The following is a 9660-nucleotide window of genomic DNA, read 5'->3' on the forward strand; positions in this document are numbered from 1 at the left end:
CCAGACACGAAGAGCATTTTTCGCACTGTATAGTTTTAATTAAATAAAGTTACAATACATTATTACTTAGTCGGTATTTCCATTTTGTCAGAAATGTCTTGCCATGCATTTTCTACTCAACAACGCATCAACTTAACAAATTAACTTGTAAATTATCACGAATTGTATTGATTAATAGTTCTTCGTTTATTTTATTTCATTTAAACATTTAAAAATTCGCTCAGTGAGCAATCCATGCGATTTGCGGCGTCTACGATAGTGTGCGGCCTGCTTTAAAAGTAGCTGTTTTATATTTACTCACTGCGATTGCGCGCGTCATTCTTTGCTTGCCTTTAAACGTTGATAGCTGATTTGAGGTTATATACTTTTTGTGTTTTAAAACTATTTTCATTCATTTTGAATTTGTGTTTGTTTTATATACCATATATATATATATATATAGTAAGTTTATAATTTTTTATTAAACAATGATTCTAATGAAAATTTAATTTCAATTGTAGTGATAAATTGATTATTTGACTCTGGAGGAATCTATATATAGGTAAGGTTTTACAGTATGTAGTTAATGATTTTAAGCAATGAGCTTCTATTCATAATTATTTTTTTTGCTTTCGATAAAACAGAGAAGTTTTTAAACAATCCGACTTGGACAACACTTGTACTAAATATTTATAAAGAAATCTGGGGGATGAACCAGGAATGAGATAGCCCCCCTGTGACAAACTCGCTTATGAAAACTATATGGCAACAACGCAGTTTATCTTTGTTTATAATATTTTTCTGCTATAAAATCTTTGTTACTGAGTAACAAAGAAACAACAGATAGTCTACAACAAAAACCTATGAAATTTTTTATTCGGTTAGAATGTTTTTGTCCAAAGGATGTCCAAACTCCTTTTACAACGCTGGTGACTATTAGGGGTGAGATTTTGCAAAAGTTAGTTAGGATTGTGTGGATTGTGTGGATTTATTGAAATCCGGCCACTCCCATAAAATTTTTATTCTTAGTCTTGTGAAATAAGCACAAACTACTTACTTAATACTAAATTTTAGACATCATTTTTTTTATGTGAGTTTTGTCAACGGTGACATATCTCACTTGCATTTGTAGTGGATCCCCTGACTATAATAAAATATGTTTGAGTAATATTACCAACAGTCTCGGTATTTTTTCTGAATTTTTAATTTTTTTTGTTTTGTTCCACAGTGAATACCAGGACCTCCCCTTTGGTTTTTTATTTTTTCATTAGTTAGCAACAGATTGTTTGTTATATTGTTATTGTGAAAATTGTAGAAATGGCGGAAGTCGATTTTAATGAGAAGCTAGTAGAATTTAATGAAGATTGGTTAAAAGATGTAGGATCTTCCATTGAGAAAGATCCAAGTAATAAACATTTTTATCGTTGTAAAATTTGTGACAAGTCATATAAAGTGGTAAATTTATCTACAATCAAAAAACACCTAAAAACTAAAGCTCACCAAAACATGGCATGTGGAATTTCTGCACCTAAAAAACGCGAATCAAAAAGAAGCCAAGAGTTCAAATTTCAGTGGATTGAGGAACCTTTATTTAAACCATTTCTACAAGAAGATCCAGACGACGTTCATATGTTCAGATGTAAAATATGTAAAATGTCATTTTCATGTCTTGCGGGTAGAATGAATATTGAACGACATCGACTTCGATATCATGCTGAAGAAATCATCAACGTTCCCTCAGAGGACACTAGTTTTGTATTACCCGAAGACACTCCCGAAATTCGTAGAAAGTGTGCAGAAGCAAACTATGCTAAGTTGGTTGCCGAGACGGGTGTTTCGCATAGAACAGCAGCAAAATTTTTAAAATTCTTTCAATTGATTGGAAAGGATCGTGCCACATTGCAAGATATGCGTATGAGTCGGATAAAATTACAAAATGTAAAATCAAATGTTCCATGACCTTAGTTAATATCAACACATCAGTATTACACTTTTCCGTAAGTACGCATATCTTGTCATGTGGCAAGATTCATGTCAACTATGTAACTATATCTATGTTCTCTATGTGACACCTGGTTCTGCAACCAATTTATTGCTAAATTTGCCACACACATTTGGGGAGAATTCTCGTGTATAACAAAATTGGTCCACAAAACAAAATGTCTGCGCAAGGAATTGGTTAATTCATCACGGACAGTTTTTTGAGTGTGTCTACAATTTTTCGATACCATTTGTTGTTGATTTTGGTCGATTCAATACTAGTAGCGCCATTTATGTGTCAGCCTACAAACTTTTCAGCTCACCTGTTATGTTGAAGTCGATATCGTTCAAAATTTATTTTACATACATTATACATAAAAAACATTCCCGTATTTTACATTTAAATATGTGAATATTGACCACTTTAATTTGAACTTTGACGTTTATTGTTTGTGTGTTTATCAAGAATTCCACATGCAATTCCTTCGTATGTGATTTTGGTGACCACTTTCTATAACTTGCACAAACTATGAAAAAAATATTTATTTTGGATCTTTCTGAATGGAAAATTGAACCGATCATTTAGTGTTTTTATAAATATTGTTAGATAATTAACTGAAATTGATTAATCTACTTCTTTAAAAGTACGCTTCCAAATATTCTAATTCTGCAGTATCAATTGACAGGGCCTAGTAGGTAGTTTTCAAAGACATTTTTTAAATATAAATAATTGTTTTGTCTTATGGGAAGTGTTACGATAATCACATATCACAACCGTACCATTAATGGTAGAATCGTCAAACCTGAGCCATTTGTTTGACAGCAGTATTCGAAGAAATGAGGAAAACGGACCACCGAGTCACAGAAATGACTTTTTGAACACCATGGACTATCCACCGTGTAGCCTTGATTTATCTTCCAATAATTTGCTTTTAAATGCTTGTTTTGGAGTGGCAAAATGATATGAAAAAATATGTTGATCTTCGTGAAGGAACTTTTGAAAAACAAGAATTATCTCAAAACTGATCCAGCTTATAAGAGTTTATGTATCTTCTGTCGGTCTTCGTTACCACAATTGTCAAATTGTCAAATTGTCAAATTCTTATGTTGTTTGATGTATTTTGCAATATTTAGTTTATACATTTAATTTTGCATTTGAGATGCTAGTTAGCTATAAGATTTAATCGTTAAATTATAAATCATGTTAATATTTAATTAATATTGTTAATAATAAACTATTTTGTATAATTTCTGCGTTTTCTTAAATAACTCGAAACCCCTAAAATTGATACACATGTTACGAGACATATTACATTACTAGGAATTACGAGAATTTTAAATAAGATCACACAATCAACAAACTTAATGTCTATTACTTTCATCATCCATTACATTGGATCCAGAGATGTGATAAAGAAACAGGGAAGTCATAATTTGGGTAAATGAGTGGATGCTAAAGACGCCTTATGTCTAGGATAGGGCTGGACCTCAAAACGGTACTTTTGCGCATTCACCATATTTTCAACCTCTACCTCTCTACCTCGCGTGCATACTTTCTTGTCATTGGGCAAATTGGTTCATTCAGCAGGATTGTGACACTACAAAAAATGTATGCATATATTAATATAGAATATTTCCTCCTATTGCCTGAATGACTACTCTCATATTATACTTTCGCCGGATCTCCTAATATTAGAAGGAATGTAGGAAAAATTAATTGTATCTGGTGAAAATGATTAAGATAATTTTAATTTTAAAATATTTTAATTATAAAATAATAAATATAACAAAATATTACTCAATATTTTAATTTGATATGCCAGTATCGATGTTTTATGTTATTAATATTTATCTTATAGTATTCCCCATCATAAAAACTGTTGACTTCGGGTCCAAATTGACTGAATCCATTCTTTTATTCTTAATATAGGCAGATCTCTCTTTTGCAGTTCCAAAAAAGTTCCATATACATAAATTTTCAAGTGTACTTACTGTGGCTAAAAACGACAATATTAATAATATATTGTGTACATAAAAAAAAAGATGAATGTTAATTAATAATGGCAATTACCAAGTTGAGTACCAGTACTGTCCCACAACATGAACCGCATCCTTTCGTAACTGCAGCGTATTTCTTCAACGACGTTATCGAAATTCTCAAATACAGTCAAGTAGCCTGTGTGAGTTGGGTCAATCACGCTGCGCGAAACCTACGATTTACTATATCTATCAATTTTAATAACGTTAATAATAAAACTTACCACTAACTCCCCAGACAAAGGATTAAAAAGTAATGCATCTACATGAAAAGTGTCGTTTGGAAAAATGTGATGACTAACATGTTTTTTAGTTATCAAATTTACCAGTCTAACTTCTGCATGCACAGAATAACAGAGTAAACTTTCTTTCCACGGATGCCAAGCTACAGCCTTAAAAATTAAAAACAATTAGTGTTGCGTAAAAATGAAAAGAATAAATGAAAGAAAATTATTATTAATTACTTACACCAATATTTCTTTCATAGCCGGACTCTATATCTAAATAGTACTGAAACTCTGGAAAACGGTATATTCTTGCAATTCCTCCATCGAAAATTGCTACTAAAAATCGTTCATTGCAGGATAATTTTATGGTAATAAGAAGTGATAAGAAGTCTTTGTAGACTTTACTTTGGTGTGATGTGTCAACGATTGATGTGACTGTCATGACACCGCAACTGCAACCTGTTATTACCTCTTTATTTCTTGTCCATTCAATTGCTTTAACGACGCAATTCGTACATATACAGTTAATAGTTCCAATAATCTAAAAATAATTACCTGATAATAATGCTGATGGCAAATCATAAACAATATCTCCATATCTTTGTCTTTTGTGTATATTTTCAAATATTAATTTCAACAGAATGGAGGAAGTAAAATGTATATTGTATGTGATATATGATATATGATATATGATATATGATATATGATATATGATACAATAAAATTATGTACCTACATGTCGACTAACTGAATTTATTATGGCACATTTTCCTTGTCCAATGGCAGCAGCAAAATATATACCACATTTGCTCCATTTCACGCAGTCTTTTACGTTTCGTTGTGTTGAAGTAACTTCTCTTAACAATTTATTTTCGGGATTCCATATATGCACTTCCTGTTTGTGTATTGTAGCTATATAACCAGTTTTACCCCAATCAATTGCATGTCTTCCTAAAATAATGGAAAAAAACAGAACTTAATTGTAATTGATACAAAATTTTAACGGATTTTTAAAAATATTTAAACCTTACCTGTATTTAAGTCTAAATCTGGCATGTCTAGAATAAATTCGGGCGAGTTAGCCATTAAAGGTTTTTTCCTTGGATATACTGGCCAAACATGGGATGTGTGTTTTAGACATAATTCCAATTTACCAATATTTCTATACGAAAAATTAAGAATTTTTGCCTGTGTTATTAAAAATATCGCCGACAGTCTAAAATGATAAAATATATTTTATTTTAATATTATTTTGTATGTTAGGTGTTTCTTTGAGTTCATTTAGATTTTTGTAAGAATGAAGACTAAATTTGTATATCTCACTTTATCAACATTTCGATGTTCACCTTTGCGTTAATTGCATATTACTCTCCAAAAAATGCCATCACATTTCGTCTATCAGTTCTAGTTTTTGAGATATAGGCTAATTAAATTTAGTTCTAAGAAAGAAAATTATCTTTACACTTCCAAATAGAAATTTCATATCAAAAATGAAAATGTTGTTAGTGAGATATAGCTGGAATTGCCCTTGATTCGATCGACAATCTTATACGATAATCACAACTAGGACACAGTATTATCTAAAGAAAAAGGTGCTTAGTATTGAAACATTTAACTAAAACTATAAAGAAATACTCAAATAATAATTCCATAAATTAATTACATTTGCCTGATGACAACACCAATTTATAAATGGTTAACTTACTTGTTTGTATATTGCCTTTTATTATTGATGCATCTCTGAACATTGAGATAAGTTTCTACATCGTCATGGTTAAACATATCTGTTATTTCTTCATATGGCGGTTTCAGTTTGTAGTGCGAGATTTCCATATTCGTAATGGACCTTTTTGGAATGTAACGATCGTCTGTGGAATTTGTTTCCTAAAATACATCCAAATCCAAATAATTTGTAAATTCCTCTTTGAAATTCTCTAAAATATAATAAAAAATCAAACGAAAGTTGTGATTTACAAGCAGATTTAACTTTGACAATATTTTTACTCTAAGCACTGACTAATCTAAAATTGTTAGATACTATTTGTGTCAGAAAGAATCTCAAGAATAAATAATATATGTATTAATATATTACTAAGTAAATGTTCATTTTGTTAACTACTAAACTTGATTTCAATTTACAACTGATAGATAAATCTTATTAGGATAAATTTTAATAACCAATCAAAATGATTGTTAATTATATAAAATGAATAATATTTATAAACTTACATCAGTTTGATTCATTTTGAAAGTAAACTATCACTATTCACGACTTGATTAAGTGTTGTTGATTTTTTTTTTCATAATGTCATTTTTTAACCATAAAGTTACACTAAGAAACAAAACTATATAATTTGATTAATTGAAATTCAACTTTAAAAACCTAACGTAAGTTGCATTTTAAAGAAGTTAGTCGTTAACTTAAAATATTATATTGCATTGTATGGTTCTTAGAGGTATTAGTTTAATTCTTTCAAAAACTAGGTTTCAAGTGAATATGAAACAATTTTTGTCAGTTAGTGTATATTTCATAGAATAATATTTAAACACTACCTACGTTTTGATTGACGTTGGTCATCTCCTTAACAATATTCTATTCCATTCAATCGAACTTCTGATTGATGCTTTGAGCTTTGTTACTAGAATTTTGCTTCTGCTAATGAAACTAATCAAAATGATGGTTCGATTCTCGTCTAGGTTCTGTGCCAAACCAAAATTAAGGACCAGATTCATGCCCAAACCTAAAGCCCTGGACCTTGACACAGGTTCATCAGAGGACTAAGTTTATATTATTTACATAAAAATACTATATACAACTACAGTTTATTATTACATTTACATTTGAACATTAAAACAACTTTTATTATACATTTATATGAACGAAATATATTACTTGTCTCCCCATTCACCAGTCTTCTAATTTACCATTAGTTTGTCAAGATAAATATTTTTCAAGAGCTCTGGCAGTATCTTCTGATTCGACTGCCCAAACTGACTTTCCCGAAGTAACTCCTGAAAAAATATATATTTACTTTAATTTTTTAGATTATCACTTTTCTACACCTTTCAATTTATTGTCTTTTTAAATCTTTTTAAATTTGCGTTAGTCTTATAATTTTAGCTGGTATTAGTGTAATGTATAATGTATTTATTATAGAATATCCTGAAAAATAATAATGAATTCAGAATTTCAGTTATGACTGATGAACGATTGTGGGAACCATGACACATTATAAATAAATAAAATCTTGACAACGTTATGTTGTAAACCTTTTAGTTCAGAAGGCCAAGAAAGGGCATTGATCTTAATGATCCGTTTAAATTTACTTATTGTTTTATATTTATCAGACATCATAGATAGTACGTTTGGTCCCGTGTGGTGGTAAACGTAGCGGTTCTTTACCATACACTGAGAATCACTAAAAATGAATTACCCATAAAGTCTACAAAGTAGGGTATATAACACTCGCGATGAAATAATTACAAAGATGACAATTTGTATTTATAAGCATTAGATAAAATCTCAAGCTCAAAATATATTCTTATAATAAATTAACAAAAATATTAGAATAATATTATTTTGTAGGCATAGTGATGCATTAATTATTTCTCTTAGCGTACATATATATAAATATACAAATATATATGTATATATAGAGACCGAATGTTAGTTCAACATTTGTTTATTAAGAAATACCTCAACAATGAAGATTGTGGCAATTTTTATTGTTATCATTTGTGGAGTTTCGGCTCAAATACCTTTATTTGGCTTTTGCCCAGAATATTTACCTATGCCCGATTTCGATATGGAGAGATTTTTGGGTAAATGGTATGAATCCGAAAGATATTTTCAATTTTCCGAAGTGGCAAGTCGATGTGTGGTCACAGACTATGCTAGATCATCAAGTGGAAGAATTTATGTCTCCAACGAAGTAACCAACAGAATGTACGTATTCTAAATATTTAAATATATTAATATTAACTTAGGTGTTTTATTCAGAACCGGTGTTAAACGTATAATAGGCGGAAATTTGGAACTAGTCGGAAAGGGAGATGAAGGAAAATTGAATGTAAAATATGCAACTCAGCCACTTCCTACTGAAAGTCAGTTAACAATTTTGGACACTGATTATGACAATTATGCAGTTATTTGGAGCTGCAATGGATTTGGACCAGTTCACGCCCGTAAGTTAAAACCCTTAAAAGTTTTAGAAATAAATAAAAGTTTATATTTAAATTCAGATAACTGTTCATTTCACGTGTAATTGTTATAAAGTTAAGAAAAATTCTGTGCTGATCACTTTACACATATTAATGAATTTTAGCTGAATCTTCTCATTGTTCTCTAAATTGGCATGAATAATATTTTGGTATTTTTTTCTAAAAATTATTAAAATGAAAGCTGTAAACTAAATCCAAAGTTAATTTTAAAAAAATTGAATATAATTAGAGTTTAAAGGTATTTTAATCATAAATATAGTTCAGTAACAAAATATAAAAAAAAAAAAAATTGGAAAATTGTAAATTTCTAACAAACTCAAAATTATCTATTTCATCCCATGTCAGAATAAGTATTCAAATATAAATGTGCACTAATTCTTTTTTACACGATAAAAAAATTGTTTAAAACAATTCGTGCAAAAAGAAAGTATTTGTACTTAAATTTCAATGTATTTGATTTTTAACACTATTTCAACAATGCACACATTGAACTTTTCACTTCTAAGACATACACAGCACTATACGTCAGCTGTTTACCTACAGATATAATGCTATAAGGATGTCGGTGATGCGAATTCACCAGATTTCACCCATCCAAAAAGTGTCCAAGGCGCGCAGCACACTGCGCGTGCGCCAATCATGAGCATGTCGATGACGCGGCTAAATGCTGATTTATTATAAACAACACATATGTGTTAGTTTACATCATAATAAATTGCTTTATTAATTTTAGAAAGCGCATGGTTGATGACTAGGGAACGTCTACCACCAGGATCAGTTTTACAAAAGGCATATGGAATACTGGACAAATTTAAGATTAGTCGAACTTTCTTTGTCAAGACGGATCAAGAGGGTTGCGCTATTGCTGCATCCGAAATTAATGCAGCGAATGGAATAACTCCTATTTCTACAGTTCCAGAGGCTACGGGCGATGAACAAAAATCCTCTAATAATGACCAGACAAATTAATATTTCAGTGTCATACCTAAGTATTATTTATTATTATTGTATCCTTATTTAATATTTATTAAATTATATTTATTTGTGATAATTTGCCTCTTTCATTCAATTAATTATTGAGTATTTTATAAATGTGGTGGCTACTCAGATGAGGCATGTAACATTAATATTAAAAAAATACATTTTTAAGTTTATATTCTTTAAAATAAAATATAATTTTTAAACAACAATGGAAGGGTAATATGTTGTAGAACTC

At 30.0% G+C, this 9660-nt stretch overlaps 2 protein-coding genes and 1 long non-coding RNA gene across 6 annotated transcripts; 2 read left to right on the forward strand and 1 right to left on the reverse strand.

Annotated features, from left to right (window-relative positions):
• The first annotated feature begins 352 nt into the window (after positions 1-352).
• On the forward strand, positions 353-3207 carry LOC109597312 (uncharacterized). The gene is made up of 3 exons (XR_002191419.2): positions 353-441; positions 501-541; positions 1208-3207. It is a non-coding gene; the product is annotated as an uncharacterized LOC109597312 (long non-coding RNA).
• Positions 3208-3704: 497 nt separating this feature from the next.
• On the reverse strand, positions 3705-6853 carry LOC109597319 (protein cortex). Of its 4 annotated transcripts, none has more exons than XM_049970453.1 (8): positions 6781-6853; positions 5929-6107; positions 5255-5439; positions 4960-5198; positions 4465-4764; positions 4221-4388; positions 4031-4169; positions 3705-3956 (listed from the first exon to the last, which is right to left on the reverse strand). In XM_049970453.1, exons 1-8 carry the CDS (start codon positions 6799-6801, stop codon positions 3808-3810), a joined length of 1380 nt encoding a protein of 459 aa, XP_049826410.1. In that variant the 5' UTR covers positions 6802-6853; the 3' UTR covers positions 3705-3807. The 4 variants fall into 4 exon arrangements, with proteins under 4 accessions (XP_049826410.1, XP_049826413.1, XP_049826414.1 ...); XM_049970456.1 differs by having other exon boundaries at positions 4960-5174; positions 6781-6830; XM_049970457.1 differs by having other exon boundaries at positions 6777-6792.
• A 1014-nt stretch (positions 6854-7867) lies between these two features.
• Positions 7868-9529, forward strand: LOC109597321 (apolipoprotein D). The gene is made up of 3 exons (XM_020012975.2): positions 7868-8169; positions 8224-8408; positions 9178-9529. The coding sequence occupies exons 1-3, from the start codon at positions 7928-7930 to the stop codon at positions 9411-9413; spliced, it is 663 nt and encodes a 220-aa protein (XP_019868534.1). The 5' UTR covers positions 7868-7927; the 3' UTR covers positions 9414-9529.
• The last annotated feature ends 131 nt before the right edge of the window (positions 9530-9660 follow it).

Source organism: Aethina tumida, chromosome 1 (genome assembly GCF_024364675.1).
Source record: "Aethina tumida isolate Nest 87 chromosome 1, icAetTumi1.1, whole genome shotgun sequence".
In the NCBI taxonomy this organism is placed as follows: Eukaryota; Metazoa; Arthropoda; class Insecta; order Coleoptera; family Nitidulidae; genus Aethina; species Aethina tumida.

Coding starts and splice junctions, on each gene's coding strand:
- LOC109597319 (XM_049970453.1), bottom strand. CDS start 6,801: ATGACCAACGTCAATCAAAAC. Junction 5,440..5,928: donor AAAAGGCAATATACAAACAA/GTAAGTTAACCA, acceptor TTATCATTTTAG/ACTGTCGGCGATATTTTTAA. Junction 3,957..4,030: donor CAGTACTGGTACTCAACTTG/GTAATTGCCATT, acceptor TGTCGTTTTTAG/CCACAGTAAGTACACTTGAA.
- LOC109597321 (XM_020012975.2), top strand. CDS start 7,928: ATGAAGATTGTGGCAATTTTTATTGTTATCATTTGTGGAGTTTCGGCT. Junction 8,170..8,223: donor AACGAAGTAACCAACAGAAT/GTACGTATTCTA, acceptor TGTTTTATTCAG/AACCGGTGTTAAACGTATAA. Junction 8,409..9,177: donor ATTTGGACCAGTTCACGCCC/GTAAGTTAAAAC, acceptor TATTAATTTTAG/AAAGCGCATGGTTGATGACT.